At 56.3% G+C, this 20,418-nt stretch overlaps 1 protein-coding gene across 4 annotated transcripts; it reads right to left on the bottom strand.

Moving 5' to 3' along the window:
* Window positions 1–193: 193 nt before the first annotated feature.
* Window positions 194–15,958, bottom strand: LAT2 (linker for activation of T cells family member 2). Of its 4 annotated transcripts, none has more exons than XM_027526730.1 (13): window positions 15,554–15,958; window positions 11,246–11,371; window positions 10,739–10,778; window positions 7,038–7,081; window positions 6,804–6,855; window positions 6,542–6,579; window positions 6,254–6,289; window positions 6,142–6,172; window positions 5,533–5,588; window positions 4,154–4,216; window positions 3,842–3,913; window positions 3,251–3,373; window positions 194–955 (listed from the first exon to the last, which is right to left on the bottom strand). In XM_027526730.1, the coding sequence occupies exons 2-12, from the start codon at window positions 11,343–11,345 to the stop codon at window positions 3,273–3,275; spliced, it is 633 nt and encodes a 210-aa protein (XP_027382531.1). In that variant the 5' UTR covers window positions 11,346–11,371; window positions 15,554–15,958; the 3' UTR covers window positions 194–955; window positions 3,251–3,272. The 4 variants fall into 4 exon arrangements, with proteins under 4 accessions (XP_027382531.1, XP_027382534.1, XP_027382532.1 ...); XM_027526733.1 differs by having other exon boundaries at window positions 11,246–11,363; XM_027526731.1 differs by lacking the exon at window positions 15,554–15,958 and adding an exon at window positions 13,136–13,243.
* Window positions 15,959–20,418: the final 4,460 nt, after the last annotated feature.

The raw sequence follows: 20,418 nt of genomic DNA, 5'->3' as shown, positions 1-20,418 counted from the left end.
CGACCTGCGAACTCTTGGTTGTGGCCTGGGGGATCCCTGACCGCGGGGATGGAACCCAGGCCCCCCGCACTGGGAACACAGCCTTAGTCGCTGGACCACCTGGGACGTCCCTCAGGCCCCTTTGTATGAAACAAGCCTGACCTTCATGCCTTAGAAGATTCTAGTGAGGCGGGGAAAGCAGACAAAAAAATCATGCTCTTAAATTGGAAATGTTTATTGAGACGTTTCAGTCGAAGGAGGCGCTTTGTCTCCCTGACTCTGGCTTCTCTGAGGCAGAAGGTCCCTCAGGCTCCCACCTGTCCCATGAGACGGTCATGTTCCTGCCCAGTCAGCCGGGGCCCCGGCCACTCCTCCCCGCCTGCCCCTTCCGCAGTCTGCCCGCAGCGGACGCTCCCACGAGAGGTTCGCAAAGTTAGCCGCAGCTTCATCTCTGCTTTAGTTAACCAAGGCCCAGAGAAAGGAGCGCCAGGGCACCCCCAGCTGTCGAGGTGAAGTACATGTAATGCTTACAGGAGACAAGTTATTACACAACCTCTACCCTGAAACGCAAAATATTAAATACAACTCCACCTGCATAAATTAACTGTACAAGCTTATCCATCACGAAATCCCAGCAACCAACGTTAGTAAGCAATTTGGGATCAAAATCCAAAGCGAAAAAAAAGGACACAAACACCCATGTAGTACGATGTTTTCAATGCGGGTAGGGGGACGCAGCTGTCCCCAGTTCTGGGCACGGGACCACGGCGGGAGCCGCCAGACCCCAGGCTTGCCCGTGGGAGCCGGTCAGAGGTTGGCTCCCTGTAACTGTCCTTTCCCAGGCCAGGTGCTGCGTGGCCAGCCCGCTGGTCCTCAGGACACGTTGATGCCCCTCCCAGGAGTGCAGCAGGGAGTGTAGAAGCTGAGCGGCTCTGGAGAAGGGGTCCTGGGGAGGCGATAAATGGTTCCCTGGCTCCTTCAATGAAGAGGAAACGTATTTGTTAAAGAGGGAAAGGTTTGCCTGGCCTGACTCTTTGTCCCCTTGGCCCCAGGAGGATACACAGCGATGGTCAGTGAGCAGAGAACCTGCCCATCAAACAAGCGTGTTTCTTATTCCAGGAGCTAGGAGCTTCTGCCTGTTTTTTTTTTTTTTTAGGTGAAAGGCTGGGGATCTTAGTTCCCCAGTCAGGGATTGAACCCCCATGGAAGCTTGGAGTCCGAACCACTGGACCACCAGGGAGGTGCCTGCTTTTTGTTTGAATACCTGAAGGGACTTGACCAGGGGTACCAGGCCCTAACTCCACTTTGCCCCCAGCCTTGCCTGGTGGCCCTTCCACCTACTCGAACACAGGGATTAGGTCTCCCCAGTCTTGTCAGGCCACTTTGCACACCAGCTTGTGGAGTTCAGACCTTGTGTGCGAGGTCGAGGGTGTAAATTCCAGCCAGCCGGAGTCCAACCCCAAACTAGAGGCTCCCCGTATCATTTGTCAGACAGCGTACTCTAATTTCTTTCCTCTTAGGAACCTGCACAGCCTCTTTCCTCCTGCCCTCTCCCTGAATCCAGACGCAGGTCTCTTAACTCCTCACTTCGTACAACCCCCTGCATGGTATCTCCAACTTAGCAGGCCCAGACATAAACCAGCCTTGCCCACAAAACCTGCTCTGCTGGTCGCCTCCCTGATCTCAGTTGCTGATAGTGATGCCCTCTCCTTTGACTCGGGCAAACCTCCCAGGCCTCCTCAATCCTCACTCCACCTGGCAGCTGACAAGCGGCACATCAGGGAGCCCCTTCAGCTGCACAAACGGTTTGCCCCCACCACGGCCTCCCGGGTTCCTGCCCTAAGGTACTGGCCTCCCTGCCTCCCCGTCCCTGTATTCACATCTCTACACAGTGGCGGGCAGTGATACCTGAGAAACATCAAGTCACTCTTACCCTGCTGAGCACATCCCCCATCTCAGAAAAAACCCAGCTGCTGGCCCTGCCCTCCACCTCTGCCACTCCCCCATCGCTCTGTTCTGTTCCCCTCTTGTCAGACTCAGGCTCCTGTCGGGGGTCCTTCCCTCCCCTAGAAGGGTGAGGAGGGGAGCTCTGAAAGACTTCTCTGCCTCCCAGCTTAAATGAGGGCACCCTCCTCTCCCCCACCACATTCCTCCTGCCTCTCCCCACTCCTAACATCTTAACTGCTCAATTTCCTTTCTCCCCTCCCCTCTCCTCCCTTCTCTTGTCTCGCCTCTCCTCTTCCAGCTAGTTTGCCTGTTTGCTCTCTCCCACCAGAATGGAAGTTCTAAGTGGACAGGGATTTATGTATCTTCTCTTTATCACTGTGTCCCCAGCCTCTAAGACAGGACTTGCCCCTGGCAGGTGCTCCCTAGTTGCGGGGTGAATGAATGAACTGTGGGCTCTGCCCTTTGGGCTTAAACGCCTGCAGCTGATCCTATTGCTGGTTTCTCAAACGGCCCAGGCCTGCCCCCAGTGTGACAGGCTTGCCCGTGTCCCCCAGATTGGGACTTCAGGCAGCCTTTCCAGGACCCTCGGGTCGACTCCCCTGTCCCGGAGGCAAGGCCGGGCTCCTACATCTTTGTACGTGTGTCCATCCCCTCCTCCGCGCACTCTAAGTGGGGACCGCGGCAGGTGGCTTGTCCTCTCTGTGCCTTGGGGGGCGCCAAGGGGTGGTGTGTGAGCACTTGGCACCATCACCAGCCCCCATCCCGCCCCATCCCTGCGTCCAACATGGGCAAGTCACCCTGGTCCTGCTGCTGGTTTTTTTGTCTGTGTGGCTGTACCATGTGGCACGCGGGATCTTAGTTCCTCGACCAGGGATCAAACCCATGCTCTTTGCAGCGGCAGCACGGAGTCCTAACCACCAGACCACCTGGGAAGTCCCTGGCCCTGCTTTCTGTGTGGGTCTTGTGTGTCCCATCTAAGACACAGGTCCCAGTAGCTCCATGTTGCAAGCGAGGAAGTGGGTCACGGGAGGTTAAATCACCTTCCAAGGTTGCAGAGGCCCACCCAGACTCACCAGCCTGCCCTGCCTGACACCCCCGGGGCTGAGACTTTGTGTCTGCCGTAAATATGTCACCTCACCACGCCAGCCACAAGAGTTGGGGGTGGGCAGGGACTTGATGGGAGGTCCAGTGCTCCAAGAAGCCACCCCGTTTCAGCACCCGTGAGTGCTGTCCACAGCCCCTCCTGTGGCTCCTCCAGCCCCGGTGCTCTGCTTTTCCCTGGGGATGTGATCCCCCTCGTGCGGCCCACCAGCGGGGACCGTACCTTCCTCCAGGCACCTTCTTCCCTAGGCTTCGATGGCCGCCACATCCCCGTTCACATAATCGGGCTCCCCGTCCTCGTCTGGGCTTCCTGCCAGGGAAAGTGGTGCTTCCCGCGGGGCTGGCTCTGCGGATCCGTGGGCAGACAGTCAGAGGGTTCACATGGACACACTCAGCCCGGCCCTATCTCTGCAGATGGTACCGTGCAGACCACGGGAAAGGCTACACTGCCTGGTGTGTCTGTCTCATCCTCTCTGGGATCTCCCAGCAGTCTGTCCCGCCCGGAGCAGGGCAGGTGCGATTCCATCCAAGCCACTGGACGGGCAGCAGGCCAGGAGGACCCAACCTCAGAGGCCACAGTGCTTCCGAAGGAGGTCCTGCCATGGTTGAGCCGCTGCAGCCGCTGATGCGCCAGAAGCTTCGCTGTGGGATCAGCTGGACGGGCCTCGGGGGAGCCCACCTGGCCTCGTTCTCCCAGATCCCCTAAATGCCCCTCTCTCCCCCTCCCCCTGACTGAGTGTCCTAGGGCGGCCCCCCTCCAATGCAAGCCAGCTGTAGGTGACCATTTGGGAATGCCTGGGCTCTGGCCACATACCCATGACTTTCTTGGACTCCCGCCACTGCTGAATGGACGCCGAGTTCTGATAATCCTCAGACCCCTCATCCACTGCAGAGAGAGCACCAGGACAGGGGCTGGGGAAGGGACAGCCACCACGGCCATTCCTCAGGCCAGCGAGGTGCCGTGGCCGCCCCTCTAGGGGGGCAGCCTGCATCCTTCACGTGCTTGGCAGACCCTCGAGGGAGGGAGGGAGATCCAGGGACTTGACGGGGCCTCCTCCCGGGACACGAGGTCTAGTACTGGTGAACCCTGCAGCGGGAGCTCCAGACCCCAGCAGTGCAACCTTACCTGATTCCATTCTCTTTGGCTTGCAGATGAGCACGTTCTCATAGGAATTGGTGTCATCGTCATCTGCCAGGAACAGGGGAGAGGGTGGGGGGTGCTGGTGGGTCCTGCATGACAAGCCTGGCTCTTCCTCCCTCCCTCTGTCTCATCAAGCCCCCTCTGGGTCCCGCAGGGCCTCGAACATTCTCCTGGACAAGCTTCTTAATGGGCACAGGCCTGGCTCCGTGGCTTCCACCCTGGGCTCCTTCTGTCTTTCAGAAGCATTCCCCTGAATGCTCTGGGGAGGGGCAGGCCCACCATGGATAGGTAAGAGAAGGGAGACCCATCTCTATGCGGGCAAGAGGCGCAGGCAGAGCCACTGGGGGCACAGGAGACAGGAACCTGCCTAACCCTTCAGGCAGTGCGGGCAGGCTGAGGATCCTCTGCCTGGGGGTCTAGGCTGGGTGTGGCATATCAGAGCCTGGTACCCTGGCTTTGCACCCCACCCCCACCCCCCAACGAGCAAGCTAAGCTCTAAACACTGCCTCACCCAGCTTCCATCTTTGTTGAAGAGGCTCTGAGAAGTGAGGGCTTTCCCCCCAATATAGGAGCGCAGCGGGGGAGAAGAAGACCTTCACTCCCACTCTGGCTCAGCCTAGGCAGGGATCCAGGCCTATGCCCCCTTTAGCAGGCACTGCCCACCCTCCTGTTCTGTAAAGCCAAGGTGTTAAGAGCCCAGGGTTCCAGCACCTTCAGGGCTGGCAGGGCTTGGCATCCTTCAAGCAAGTCTGCCCCTTCCAGGGCCTCCCTCCAAGGACCCATGTGTCCCCAGCCTTGAGGGAGGCCCTGAATGACAAGGGGATCAACCTGCCCCCGGTCCCTGCCCTCAGCTCCCCTCTGCTCTCCGACTCTTGCTCCCTTCCATCCCTGCCCTCCTCTGCATCTCAGCTCCTGCCCACAGTGCCAGCCTCCTCAGTCCTCCTAGGTCCTCCATGGTCCTCCCTGATCCTCTCAGGTCCTCCTCAGTCCTCCCCCAGTCCTCCCCATCCTCCCAGGTCCTCCTAGATCCTCCCCATCCTCCTCCGTCCTCCCGGGTCCTCCCGAGTCCTCACCTATCCTCGGTCCTCCCAGATCCTCCTCGATCCTCCTCAGTCCTCCTCGGTCCTCCCCAAGTCCTTCTCGGTCCTCCCCAAGTCCTTCTCGGTCCTACTAGGTCCTCCTCGGTCCTCTCCGATCCTCCCACAGTCCTCCTCGGTCCTCCTAGGTCCCCCCAGGTCCTTGCCATCCTCCTCAGTCCTCCCTGATCCTCCCAGATCCTCCCCGGTCCTCCGAACCCTCTCTGGCCCAGGCCCGAGGGTGTGGGCTCTGAAGCTGATCTGCCCTCGCTGCCTCCTCTGCCTCACCTTCCACGGGCTTCTGGAACGGATCGTAATTGTAATAGTCCGTGGAGGTGGGGTCTCTGACAAGAAAACACAGACACAGCACCAGCTGCGGGGCAGGCCCGTGGTGGGGGTGGGGGCTTCACGTGGGGGGCGGTGAGACCACGGCTGCCCCAGCCGTCGTCACTCCCCCCGGAGCCCGTGGGGGGCTCAGCCAGGGTCTCACCCCTGAGCCACCCTGGGGCTGAAAGCGTGGTGGCCTGGCTCCAGCCACCGTGCCGGGTGACTTTAGGCAAGTCGCCTCCCGCCCCAGAACCTCAGTTTGCCTAACAGGGAGCCCAGGAGGAGACGTCCTGGGGACCCTTCCTCTGGAGGGTCCGCCGACTCAGGATGAGCCCCGCCCACCCCAGACAGCCCCGCCCACCCAGACGGCCCCGCCCCCGAGCAGGGCTGCGTCCCTGCCCCGGCCTTGTCCCCACGAAGCCGCGGTCCTCTGAGGAGCCACGGTGCTGCGGGGAGCCTGCCCGGGCCCGCGGGTTTCCAGGGCAGGAGGCCGTTCTCGCGGAAGGAAGCTGAGGGCGGGGCGGGTGAGGGCGGGGCGGAGGTGGCCAGGGCCCGCAGAAGGCCGCTCACATGTAGGCTTCCTCTGATCTGGGTCTGCTTCCTGCGGGAGGGGGCTAGAATCAGGCCGCGGCAGGGGCTGTGGGCCCGCACCGCAGCCCCCTCCTGCCCAGAACCCACCTACCTTTGCTGAAGTACTGGTACCTGGGGGATGAAGAATCTGGAAGAAAGTCCAGGCCAATTGGCTCAATGCTGGTTCCCCAGCCCGGAGCCCCTCCAGGTGTTTCCCACTCTTCACAGTGTCACACCTGCTCTCTGTCCCCTCGCCCCACTGGGCCAGCCATCAGGCCTCCCAGCCCAGCCTGCATGTCTCTCTGGGAAGGCCTCGTGCTTAGTAGCTGTCTTACCAGGTATTCACCTGTCTCTATCCCACCTTGCCCCAGCCCCCACCCCTGTGTCCCAGGTCACTCACCCTCGAGGCTGGGGGAGAACCGCAACAGCTTGTCCTTCCTGCATGAGAGCGGGGCCAGGGCTGAGAAGGGGCTGGGAGGAGGCCCCCGGGGTTCCTGGGGGTCTGGAGCCCACAGCCCCCCTGGTGGGGCCCTCAGAATCAGAACTGGGGTTCTGAGGTCTGAGGAAGGAGCAGGGTCTTGGCCTGGGCTCCGCCAGGTGGGTACTCCCCAGGGCCCTCCTCATCACCTCCCTTGGGTGTGGGTTTAGGGGCTCATTCCTACCTTGTCAACTCCATGTTGGAGGCCGTGTCCCCGGGCCAGGCCTCCCTGACCACTGCAAAGGATGAAGGGATATTGGCTGGGCCCCAGACCAGCTGGCCGGTGTAGTCCCTTCATCCCATCACCCAGCCCGATCAGGCCTGGCCACAGCCTCAGAACAATGAGGACGAAAGGGATTTTGAGGCTGACACCCCCAACCCTGAGCCCAGCCTGGGACCCGTCTGCCAGGGGACTCACGGGTGTAGGTCCGGGCCACTGCAAAGCTCTGCTGATTCTCTTGCCTGGAAACACACAGAGCTGTGCTGAGTCAGGGCCTGGCTTCCCACAGCCCCAGGGACAGAGAGAACAGATGGACAGGGAGGGACAGACCACAGCGAGAGTGAGGGGGTGCTGCCAGCCCTGTAGGACTCAGATCCGGGGCGTCCTGATGCGTCTATACAGCTCCCCTGCCTGCCCACCAGGTGCCCACCCTTCTCGCACAGGCCTGGGCTGGAGCCAACCAGACACATAGACGGTCAGGAGGGCCTGTGGCAGGGCTGGGAGAGCTGCTCAGGGACTTGGTGGTGACTTCAACCAGGAGCAACAAAGAGGCTGCCCCGACCACCTACCACCCCAGGAATGTTTAAGATTCCTTTGAGAGCATGGCATGCTGGAGATGTTCAAACATGCCATTTATTCCCCAGTAATGGATGAGGCAACTTCAGGGCTTAGCAAACACAGCTAGGCATCTAACTATCACTTTCTTCCTTTCAAACAGAACCTGATTTATATTTAGACAATCACACACCCATCTATAAAGCTCTATTTCCCAATAAATGAACGACATCAAACTAAAAACCTTCTGCTCAGCCAAGGAAGTCATCGATGAAACCAAAAGACCATCTGCCGGGCAGGAGAAGCTATTTGCAAATGATATATCTGATAAGGGGTTAATGTCCCTTACAATATAATATAAAAACAACTCATAACAGCCAAAAAACAACCTGATTAACAAAATGGGCAGAGGAACTAAATAGACTTAGTTTTTTTTTTTCTAAAGAAGACTTATAAATGGCCAACAGATATGAAAAGATGTTCAACATCACTAATTATGAGGGAAATAAATGCAAATCAAAACCATGGTGAAGTTTCACCTTAGGCCTGATAGAACAACAATATTACCAAAAAGGCAAGAAATCAAAAGTGTTGGTAAGGATGTGGAGGAAAGGAAACCCTTGTGTGCTATCGGGGGGAATATAAATTAGTGTAGTCACTATAAATTCAATATGGACATGCCCCAAAAACTAAGGATAAAACTACCATATAATCCAGAAATCCCACTTCTGGGTATTTATCTAAAGAATATGAAATAACTAATTTTAAAAGCTATATATAGTGCTGAAGAAGACTCTTGAGAGTCCCTTGAACAGCAAAGAGATCAAACCAGTCAATTATACAGGAAATCAACCCTGAATACTCATTGGAAGGACTGATGCTGAAGCACCAATACTCTGGCCACCTGATTCGAAGAGTCAACTCACTAGAAAACACCCTGATGCTGGGAAAGATTGAGGGCAGGAGAAGAAGGGGGAGGCACAAGATGAGATGGGTGGATGGCATCACCGACTCAATGAACTTGAATTTGAGCCAACTCTGAGACATAGTGAAGGACAGAGGAGCCTGGCACGCGGCAGTCCATGGGGTTGCAGAGTCTGACACAACTTAGCAACTGAACAACAACAGAATATGTGCCCCTATGTTTGCTGCAGCACTATTTACGACAGCCAAGACACGGAGACAATCTAAGTGTCCATCAACAGGTAGATGAATGAGTAAGGAGGATGTGGCATATATACACCGTGGAATACTCTTTACCCATAAAAAGATAAAATCTTGCTATTTGTGACAACGTGGTTGGACCTTGAGGGTATTATGCTAAGTGAAATATGTCAGAGAAGGAAAAATTCAGTACGATTTCACTCATGTGTGAAATATAAAAAGCAAACAAATAACAAACGAACAAACCAAACAAACACTAACTCGTAGACACAGAGAGAAGAGTAGTGTTTACCTAAGTTGAGAGGGAAAATGGGTAAGGGGGATGAACTGTGTGATGACAGATGGAAGCCACAAGTTCGTTGGTCAGCTTGATATAAGGTGTACAGAAATAGAAATAAAATATTCTACACGTGAAACCTAAATAATGTTATAAACCAATGTTACTTCAATTGTTTTTAAAAAAAGACTCTATTTCCCAGCCTCCCTTACACGTAAGTGTGACTATGTAATTAGACTCTGGTTAATGATATGCAAGCCAAAACTGTTGGGCTTTCAGGAAAGCGTCTTAAAGGAGGCACTCCCAACTGGGATGCACCCTTTTTGTCTTCCTTCTTCATTCTTACTGCTGCATGGAATGCAGAGATGAGGGCTGGAGCTTTAGCTGCCATTTTGGTCCACGAAGTACCTTTGGGAATGAATGCCACCACTAAGGTTAGTGGAGCAGATTAGCTAATTATAAAAGCCTTTTGGGTTTCTTCCATGGACCAGAATGGTGACCTGGTCCAGTCTTCCAGGAACTCCTGAGGGGTGAAAGTGATCTGATTTAGGAACAAGGCCCTAAATCCACAGAAGAGTCTGGCATGGAGCTGGGCCGGGCACAGGTAGGACTGAACCCAGTTGAGGTGGGGAGAGCCCAAGTCTCCCCTCTGATCTCCTCCTACTCAGGCCTTTTTCTCCACCTCCCACATGGGGAGGTTTAACTTGTGCCTCTGAGGATCTTCAGTTCTAAGATTAACCAGGGGCCTGGAGTGGGCAGGGACTAAAGGAGGAGAGGCGAGGGGAGACATTGAGGAACTTGCCTTGGGGCAGGGGGAGGGCACCAGGGGAGTCCAGTCCACCCTGCCCTGGTGGAGGTTGTGGGCTGGCGAGCCAGAGGACCAAGGGACCCCAAAAGGCTGGGAAGGGCCAGCCCCAGCCCCAGGAGTGGGCATGGATGGGAAAATTCTATTTTCAAATCTCACTGTGGTTTTTCAGTTGCAAAAGGAAATGAGAAGAGGGTGTGTGAGCGGGTTTGTATGTGAGTGCCTGCCCAGGCGTGCAAGCAGGCCCTGTGTGTGTGTGAGAAGTGCATGCATGAATGAGTGCTGGGGGAGCCAGTGGGTGTGCGTGGGCGTGCAGGCCTGTGCACGTGTGTGCACACAGGTCTCGGAGCCCTCCATCAGCACACCGCTGGCCGCAGCCCTCCTGCCGGGGTCCTGACACTCTGGGGTCAGTGACAGCGTTTCATCTCCCCTGACCACCGCTCTGCTTCCAGCTCTCCTGCGACACCCCTTGGCCCTTTGGACAAAGGCCAAGGCCTCTGGCCACGGTCAAGACTCTCCTTCCTCCGAATTCAGCTCACTACTCTCAAGACATGTTCACTTCGGCTGCATCAACCCCAAGATGGTGTCCACCCCAGCCTTAAGTCAGTGATTGCCCACACTGTTCCCTCTCTCTCTGGAATGTCCCCCTTTCCCCTTCTGTCTCTCTTCAGATTCTTCCCGCCTCCTCCAGGAGGCCTTCCCTGATCCCCCCAAAGTTTCATGCCCACATTCTCTCTCGGACCCAGCACCTGGTCCCTGGTCCCTGTCCCTGCAATGGGAGGGCGGGATTCCTCTGTCAACCCCCCAGCACAGCCTAGTCCCCACTGGGCTGGGGTCACGGCGGGGATTTCTGGAGACGCTCCTGTGCTCGCTGGAGCGTGCCTCCCACCCTCCCCGACTAGTCTGGGGCAGGGTTTGGGCGGTCCCTGGGCACCCCCTCGCCCTCCCCTAAGTGCTGAGGACCCACTGGAGCCCGGCATGGAGGAGGTGAGAGTGAAGGGGCGAGGGGTGGGGGCGGGGATGCCCGAGGGGAGGCCCAGAGGGACGGCCCCCGCCCAGGCAGGACACACGGCATCACCGGGCTGGGGAGACACTCACAGACTCCTCTGCTCATAGATTTTCTCAGACTTCTTTGCACCTGCAAGAGCAGGACCAGATTAGCCAGTTCCCCGCCCCCCGGGCCGGGTGGGAGCTGAGATCCGAGGCCCAACCATCTCCCCTGTTGCCCCGGGCAGGCCTCAGACCGGATATGGGGGCTGAGCCACTCATCGCTGGGGGGCCACCTGACCCTGGTGAGGTTTGCTCACCATTTACTTAGGAGAGTGGAACATGAAGGCAGACACTGCAGGCAGCCCAGCCCCCTCTCCCCTCCCTTGTCCGGCGCAATCCATGTGCAGACAGACGCCTTTGACTCCAGAGAACCAACACTCCCACTGAGTCAGACCCGTGGTCTTCAGAGAACGATCAGGGGACGGGTCCCTGGGTTTCACTTCTGCGCCCCCAGGCTTATCTGACTGCCCCTTCCAAGCAGCCGGGTCTGGGCCTGAGCGGCTCTCTGGGGACACCGCCTACTCCTCCCACAGGCCCACGACCCCCAGGCTTTACCTGGGCGGGAACAGCGCACGCACAGGCTGGCCGCTGCCCCCAGCAGCAGCAGCAGAGCCGCCCCCGGCCACAGCAGCTCCGTGTCCGCGCTCATGTCCATTCTGGGCCGCTCTTCTTCCTGCAGGGCTGCGACAGGGGGCACTGTGAGCCAGGGTAGGGGGCCGCAGGGCCGCCCCTGCTAGGAACACTCCCCCTAGTGTCCCCTGACAGCCCAGCGTCCCCTACCCTCCCTGCTCTGGGACCAGACGGGGACAGAACCAGCCCTGTCTGCTCATCTGACCCCAGACCCACACCTCGGGTCCCCCAGGGCCATCATCAAGTGCTGGAAGGTTCTGGAAACCTGCCTGTAAGCGCACACTCCCATGCACACCTTTGCTTAGTCCACCCAGCCACCCCGCGAGGGAGAGGCTCGCGCCATTTCACAAATAGAGAATCGGAAGCCCCAAATTCCACAGCTGCAAAGGGGAAAGGCAGGATTTGAATGCCAGCCTCCAGACCCTAGGAGCTTCCCAGGAAGTCCTAGTGATAAAGAAAACCTGCCTGCCAATGCAGGAGACATAAGAGACGAGGGTTCGATCCCTGGGTCAGGAAGATCCCGTGGAAGAGGGCACGGCAACCCACTCCAGTATTCTTGCCTGGAGAATCCCATGGACAGAGCAGCCTGGCAGGCTGCAGTCCACACAGTTTCGCAAGGAGTCGGACACGACTGAAGTGACCTAGCATGCATGCAAGCACTCCAGACCCTAATGCTTGTTCTGCTCTTTGATCCTGTCATGAAACCTCCTGCGAACCCAGCTTTGTTCCCCAAGCTCAGAATCCACTGCCCCTTCTACACTGGAGCCCCCATCCACCTTAGGGTGATTCTCTGCTCCCACCCAAGGCCTCCCGGGGGAGCTGGGGGTGCAATTTCCATTCCTAAAATGCCCGTCTACCCAGATGCTCTGGCTCCTCCTGTCCTGGGAGCTGGGAGGAGGGAGGTCAGGAAGGCTTCTCGGAGGAGGTGGGCCTGAGACCAGGAAGGGGCAAAGGGCGCCTGGGCAGAGAGGGACTTTGGCGGCTGGTGGAGGAATGTGCTGGGAGATGGGGTTAAGAGGCTGCTCTGTGGTCAGTGGCCGGTCCCAGCCTCCGGGCCTCAGCGAAGCCGCAGGCAGCCACCTAGCAAGGCCTGCTGAGTGCAAGTTCAGCCCTCTTGAGGGGCCCTCCAGGGAGATTTGTTGCAACTCTAAAGAGGCTCAGCCCCCTTTGCAAAGGCCAGTGACAGAGGGCAGCAGGGGTCCTGTGGGGCCTGTGCCCCACGGTGGGCACATGGAGCCCATGCTACGGAGCATCCCCTCTGAACACCTGTGCCTCCCACCTCGGCCACCTGGGAGGAGGCTTCTCCTCGCTTCACAGCTGCGGGAGGTGAGGCTGAAGGAGGCCGGAGTTTTGTGCAGGCCTCCCCCCTCTTTCTGGCTGCCCCAGAGGCCTGCACCATACCCCGCGGCCCCGCTCACCACCCCAAGCTTCCTGAATCCCTGTTTCAAAGATGACAGGGAATCTCCGTGCAGGGCCCAGCCTCTGTCAGCGGCCCGTCATGAAGAAGTTAGCTCTCTTTCCCGCAAATGCCAAGTGAGTCAGTAGGAACACCACCATTCCCAGACCTTGGGACGCAGTGGCCTCCACATAAGGAGAGAGGATGGATCGGTCACACCCCAGATATCGTTCCGGGGGGACCTCAGCTCCCCATCCTCTAGGGGCCGGGGCACCGTCTTCCCAGGCCGCATACCCCCCGCCCTCCCCAGACCTCCCTCTGGTCCAGGGCCGCCTCCCTCTTGGGCCTCCAGCCAAGGTCCAAGTCCATCCAGGGCTGCTGAGGTTGGGAGCCCCTAGTCTTGGACAGGGGACCCCTACCTGTATCTCAGGGTCTCTTGGCCTCACTTTTCTCATCTGTAAAACTGGGATCAACCAGGGCCTTCCTCCAACAGTTGTGGGGATTTCACACACATCCAGCCTGGACCACAGTCAGGGTTTCAGGAAGAGAAACTTGCTGAGTGTCACACTTCCGGCCAGCTGGTTTGGACAGTTCCCTCGAGCGCCCATCCTTGACACATTTATCTTTGGGTCAAGACGAAGGCTCTTTCTGCCCCCAAGGAGGTTTGGGGGTAGACCCACGGGGGGTTACTCCCATGGGACAAGGGTCTGGCACTGGCCACCCTTGGGGTCTGCTTGAGACCCCACAGGCAAGTCCACACACTCAGCTTGGCATTTGAGGCCCAAGGATCTGGGCTGCTGAGCTCTGCTGCCCTCCCTCCCTGAGGAACCCCGACCACCAGAAAGTGCTCTTGCTTCCTGGCTCTGCTGTTCGGGGATAAGCCGCACAGTCAGGCATGCCCCTAGCCCTGGTCTGTCTTCCCCCCGCCTGGCACTGAGTGAGGGAAGGGGGCAGGGCATGAGAATACAAATTCTGCCTCAGCAGCTGAATCCAAATGCCACCAGTCACCCTGTTAAATGGGGGGAAAAAATGACACGCAACCCTCGGGTTCATCATAGGAGGCCCAGCACTGAGATGACACCCGGAGGTGCTGCTGATGGCTGGCGTGGGGCACATTTGGCTGTGACCTCTGTGACTTGTCATCATCACGGTCCCTGCGGGATGGGAAGGGGTTAGCTGCATCCTGGCTGGATGGCCTGCACTGGACAGCCTGGGGCAACCCTGCCTGAAGCCCTCCATGCCTGCTCCCCCAGACACACAGGCCTGAGCCTGCCCCAGGCAGGCGTCGTGCTGGGACCCTGGGAGACCCTGGGATCTGAAGGCGAGCGTGGCTGTTGCCCCCAGCCCCGCAGTTGTCACAGAGCCACACAGCATCGCCTCGGAGAGGTCGGCTCCTTTTTCTCCAAGGGAGGAGAGGGCGGCCCAGAGAGGTGAGCACTCTGCCCAAGGTCACACAGCTGAGCAGTCACAGGGCCAAGATCCGTACTCAGGGCAGGTAGACTCTAAGGCCTACACTCCTTCCCGTAAATCCTTTTTTAAATTACATTTTTTTAAAGAATCACACAATATGGCTTTTAAAAGATTCATTTGGAAAAAAAAAATAAAAGATTCATTTGAGGAAGAAACTAGGGCTGCCTCTTCCCCGAGACCAAGACTGACTCAATTGGTCCTCTGCTTGTTTTCCCACCCAGGTCTGAGAACAGGCGGGGCGGTGGCAGGGGGAAGGAGAGGGGCTGGGCCCCCGCAGCACCAGGAGGGGCCCCAGGGGCCAGGCCGCGCTGGGTGGAGTGGGGAGGGGAGAGGAGGCCGCCGCAGCCCCAGGCCTGCTGGCCAAAATAGCAGAAAGGGAAGTGGGCAGTTTTCAGATGAACAAGGTTTGCAACAAGCCCATGGCGGAAGAGCTCTCAGGGTTGGGCTGAGCAGCCCCAGGACCCAGGCTCCCGCCCCCAAAGGCCCTTGGCGACCCTCCTGTCCAGCCCCCCAGCCCTCCTCTGGCTATGGATGGGAAAACTGAGGCCCGCCGGGGTAGGGATGGAGTCAAGAGGTTTCCATCCCAGCCCTGGGAAGGCTTTATCTGCTGGGCTCTACTCTGTTTCCCCAGAGAACCTTGGCCTTCAGATGAGGCTGACCAGAGGTCTCTAATGGAGGTGCTTAATGCTCAGGCGGCTGGTGCAGGGCCCCGGGGAAGCTCCTGTTCTGGGCAGGGGAAGGGGAAGGCTATGGCCTCCTGTTGACAGAGCAGGGCACTGGGAGCGCCCCAGGGCCTGTAGTTTCTCGACCCCCCCAGCAGGGACCTGGTGGCCAGGCTGGGGGCTGGGTGGGGCGGCCTGGACAGCTCTTCCTCAGGGCCTGGGGCAGGACCTCGGCCTGCTCGCCCGGAGCGCCTCTCCCATCCTCCCGTAGTTCCGCGGCAGGGTATTTACAGTCCCATTTTACAGATGAAGAAACCAAAGCTTCTGAGCCCCCGGGAGCCCTGTCCTGGCCCCTCAGCCGTCTCTGGAAGTGGTGGGACCACCCTGGGTGCTTCCCAGGGCTGTGCAGGCTGGGCCGGGGAAGGCGAGGGCAGGAGAGGGGCCAGAGCCCCAGAAACAACTGCCCCCGGGTGCTGCAGGGGCTGGGGCAAGGGGCTCCTAGCCGGGGGGGGGGGGGCACCAGGACAGGGCGGGGGCTAAGGAAGGAGGTGTGGGGTGTCCTGGTTTCTTCCTGGCCCACCCAGTGGGCAACCAGATGCTCCTGCCAGGACACCAGGGCCTCTCCCATCCCCCCGGGGTGTCAGGGGGCAGCCTCAGGCCCCTGGCCTCAGGCCCAGGCTCCAGGTACCCCTGGGAAAGGCTTACCTGAGAGCGGGGGGCCTCCTCACTGCGGCCACCTCATCCTGAGTACGCACACCTGCCCGAGCCGATGCCAATGCCAGACACTGGCGGGCAGCAGGCAGGGCGACGGGCTTCCTGTCAGCCACTGAATCAGCCTTCACACATCCGCTGCTCTGCCGGACAGGCCCCGCTTGCAATAGACGGAGGCGGGGAGACACAGAGACAGAGAGAGACAGAAGACATGGAAACACAAATGCACGCAACATGCACGCTGAACACACACGCGTGAACCCGTCTCAGGGAGGAAGAGACACACAGAGAGACAGGAGAAAGGGAATGAAGAATGAAACGGGGGTGCTTGCACAGACACACACAGGCGGCCAGAGAGTAAGACACGAACACACTAAACACACACACACAGAAATACACGTCCACACTAAAATACGCACACACACACACACACAGAAAACCAGAGACACACACACACACACAGAAATACACGTCCACACTAAAATACGCACACACACACACACACACACAGAAATACACATCCACATTAAAATACGCGCACACACACACACACAGAAAACCCGAGAGAGACACACACACACACACAGAAATACACATCCACACTAAAATACGCACACACACACACACACACACAGAAAACCAGAGAGACACACACACACACACACACAGAAATACACGTCCACACTAAAATACACACACACACACAGAAAACCAGAGACAGAGACACACACACACAGAGAAAGAGATACACATGCTAAAGAAAGAGAAACAGACACACCAACACACAGAGATGCATGGCAGACGCATGCCAGGGCAGACACAACGAACAGCTAGAGGCAAAGACAGATGGACGGAGTGGACAGACACCGGCACCAGAGGAAGGGAGACCCAGGTGAAGGGCAGAAGGAAGGACATGCGTGACCGCTCCTCCAGGCCCGGGGGCCCCCTTACTCCCATTTTCCAGATGAGGCTCATAGAGGTGCAGAGCTGGCCACTCCCTCCACCTGCTGCCCCAGCATCCGGTCGTAGAGGTGAGGAGGTGCTGGACAGGTGGCCGGGTCCCCCAGCACCTCCTGTTAGTGGTCATCGAACAACTTGCCCGAGGCCACTGAACTCTTACCCACCTGCTAGGGGCCCCAGGGAAGCCCACAGGGGTCGCACCTCAAGCCCGCATCTGTCTGGCATCTCGGAGCCTGAGCTCCCCAGCTCTGGGCCCCTCTCTGCTGGGACGGGGCTTCTCTTCCCGTCCAGTCCAGCCCTGCCAGGGGCCCAGTGGGAAGCAGAACAGAACCGCCAGGGCTGGGTGCTCACTGCTGCCACCCTGTGGGGGAGAAGGGTGGCGCGGGGACCTGGGCTACCTCGTGGGCCCTGAGCGCTGGCTGTCCTCACCCCTGCAGGTGCGGGCAGCAGGGCTAAAGCCAACCTCACCTGACTCCCAAACCTGCGCCTGAGAACCGAGGCTGCCTCCCTCGTTCCATGTGGGGGCAGCGCTACGCGTAAGTCCCTTGGCAACTCTTGCAGGAAGACCTTCGTTTTCTTGGGCAAGCTGGCTGGAGGCTGAGAGGCTAAGCTGGGTTTCAACCCAGACCCCAAAGCCTGTTGTCTTTTCACCACTCGTGGGTTCAGGGGCTCGCTGGGACCGCCCGCCCGGCCCCTCCTCACCCACTGGGACAAGTCTGTGTTGGTTCCCATCCAACCCTGGGCTGTGTGCTTGTCCAGGTTCCTCCATCTGCAGAGAGGGACAGAAGGGCCGTGTCTAGTGGGAATTGAGCTGTTTCACATGCTGGCTTCTGTCAAGGGCCTTCTTATTTATGGAGGATGTGGAGTCGACTGCTGACTGCCAGCAAAGCCTCGGGGTCCGTCCACTGTGGCACCCAGGATCCTCTCTGAGCCCATTTTCCATCTATAAAAACAAGGGTCTCTCAACCCAAAGACCCTTTTTGAAATTGAGTGGGAGGAGGAGCCACTCAATCTGAATCCATTCCTGAATCCAGGAGCCTCCACTGCCCGCTTTTAGGCAATTCTGAAATTCCTCAAAGTTCTATTTTATTTCTAGATCATTCAGATGTGAGTTAGAAAATAAGTTTTTAAAAACTAGACATTTCAACCCCTCTCCACCATTAGCCATTTTGTGTCCAGTTGTATAAATACTAGTGTCTCCCACTCTTTTTTCAACTCAATGGTTTCTGGTGTTTTTTTTTAAGTTGTGACAAAATACAGGTACATAAAATTTACCATTTTTACCACTTCTAAGTGGGCAACTCAGAGGCATTAACTATTCAGTTTCGTACAACCATCACCACCGTCTTGCCTTCATCACTCCAAACAGGACTGTCTGGCTTTTCCGCTCACAGCTGAGTGTCAGCTGTGTGCGCAACCGTTACAGAAGCAAGCTAAGTAGTAACACAGCAGTTCTAAGAACTTAAGTTCTAACGCTGACGCTGAGAATCTTCTGGGTCATACGTCCTTTCAAGGCTGATGGGAAGTGATGGATTTTCTTCAGGTATATGCACATAGAGAAGCATATACAACATTCTAGAAGCCCCTGGAGCCTGTCACTTACGATTCAAACAAGAATCACTCCTGCCCCCTCACGCCCAGGCATATGTGGCATTTATCTTTGGTCATGAGCTCACTACCCAGCGGAACCAAGAATATTCCCTCATTCTTCTGCCTTCCCCACAACGAAGTGATGTTTTTGTCATCTGTGTATTTTTTTTAGCCTTCAAAGTACTTTTTAAAAATTGAAGTATAGTTGACTTACACTGTTATAACTTTCTGCTGTACAGCAAAGTGATTCAGTTATACATACACATTTCTAAAAAAAAAATCCTTTTCCATTATGGTTCATCATAGGATACTCAATTTAGTTCCCTGTGCTATACATAGTTAAAAGACTTTGTTTTCTATTCTGTATATAGGTATTTGTAAAGTGGTTTTTGTGTGTGTGTGTGTGTGTGTGTATAAAATTAACACAGCAGTGTGGCTGTTATTTCTCTTGGGTGGATCTCTGGGAGAGGAACTGCTGGGCTAGAATGTGGGACCATTCAATTTTCGGGCTAATGCTCATTTCAAATTAATTCCCACAGTGGCTGTACTCACTGACTCTCACTTGTAACATGTGAAGACCCACAAACTTGCCAGCAACTGGTTTGTCAGGCTTCTCCATCTTTGCTGTTTGGACGGGCGTAAAATAGTATTTTCTTTGTAGTCCTGATGCAGGTCCTTGACTGCTCATGAGGCTGAGCACTTTATTTCCTCTTCTGTGAAATGCCTGTTCACTGGTGCTTAGTTTTCCATTGAGTTCTTGTTCTCTTACCAATTTGCAGGAAATCTTCATATACTTCATGTGTTTTTAGTTTGTAACATCGTCATTTATATTTTGAAATATTACTTAAAAAAATCTGCTGAGCATATTCTGTATTTCAGGAGTGTAATGCACGTGGGAGACTTCTATCAATTCCAAGGAATCCTGGTGCTGCTTACAGAACCCTTCAGTGACCTGGAGAGCATCTCTCATCTCCCTGCCTCCCTGTCCCGCTTAGAAAAGATAAGTCTCCAGGCCAGTAATGATTTTATTGCCTTCTGTCCCATGGTGAACAGGTACAGGAAACATTTTCTCAAAGTTCCTGAACTGAAAACCAAAGAGCCCACCACTGCAAAGGAGCACGCTTTTGTTTGTATATTTAATATTTTACAGTTAGAGTGCGGTTACAGATGTGGGAAGAGATTAGTTACAGGTTATAATTAAATAAAGTCTTTCATTATTCTGGCTCATTCTCATGACAAAAAACTGCAAAAGGAAAACTCTTAGATACTAGATGTGTTTTTAACCCTGTTAGCCTCAAATAAAAAGCAACACAAACATCTCAATGGTGTTAAAGATTGGCCAAGAAAATGCAAAAGACAGAGCAAAGCTCTTCACCAATAAGGGCAGAAGTGGCCAGGCCCAGGGGCCCAGAGTAGCCTGCTGTCTGCCCAGCCTCCCCTCAGGGGAACCTTTTAGGGTGATTCACTGCCCTACAGGCTGAGCAAACTGGGGAGGGTGGGGAGAACCAGGAGAGCCATCGGTGACATCAGAAAGGTCAGGACGTGATCTGTCGGGCTCCCTCCCTGACGTCCCTACAAAAGCGCTGGTGAGGAGTCCCTCTTTGCTGACAGCACCGGCAGCTGAGCCGGAAACAGCTCGCTGACTCCATCCTCCAGGGGGCTGAGCAGCCCCGCTGACAGCATGGGGCCATCAGGTCCTAGTGAGGCTGCCATTCCGAACACTGAACCCCGTCGTGGCGCAAGTGACCCTGCACAACCTCAACAGCCATTTGGAATTTGAGGTCTGAAGGGAAGCCAAAGTGTACTCGAAGTGCAACTTGTGAAGAGATTAATTACAGTAGGGTTGTTTTAAAAAAAACAAAAAAGCAAGCACACAGTATCTAGAGGTTGCGTTGCACCGTCTCCTGACATAGCAAAGAAACACTGTTTCTAGCGGGTCTCGAGCCAGAGTGGCTTTACAAAACTCAAGAGAATCAGTTCTTCTAGACTTAATCTCTACCAAGAAATTTCCTTCTCGGAAAGAACCAGGCTAATCCTTAGTAATCACAAATTGAGAGGGAACGCTAGGTACAACTTCGCAACCCCGTCCTTCTACATACAGCCCTCCTGACCACTGCCCTCTTTCTGCTCCCAGCTCACCGGGACCTCCCTGAAGGAACATTAGAGACAGGATGGGAAACTCAGGCTTCTGGAAGCCTGCTGTGGAAACTTGTCCTCTCCTGGGACCTGGAGAAACAATCCGGCCTCTTGACAAAATGGACTCCGAGTTAAGAACATTCTTAGAAACTTGAACCCCTTATTAAAAGGGC

This window comes from Bos indicus x Bos taurus, chromosome 25 (genome assembly GCF_003369695.1).
Source record: "Bos indicus x Bos taurus breed Angus x Brahman F1 hybrid chromosome 25, Bos_hybrid_MaternalHap_v2.0, whole genome shotgun sequence".
Classification (NCBI taxonomy): Eukaryota; Metazoa; Chordata; class Mammalia; order Artiodactyla; family Bovidae; genus Bos; species Bos indicus x Bos taurus.
This window is presented reverse-complemented; position numbering and strand designations above follow the sequence as displayed.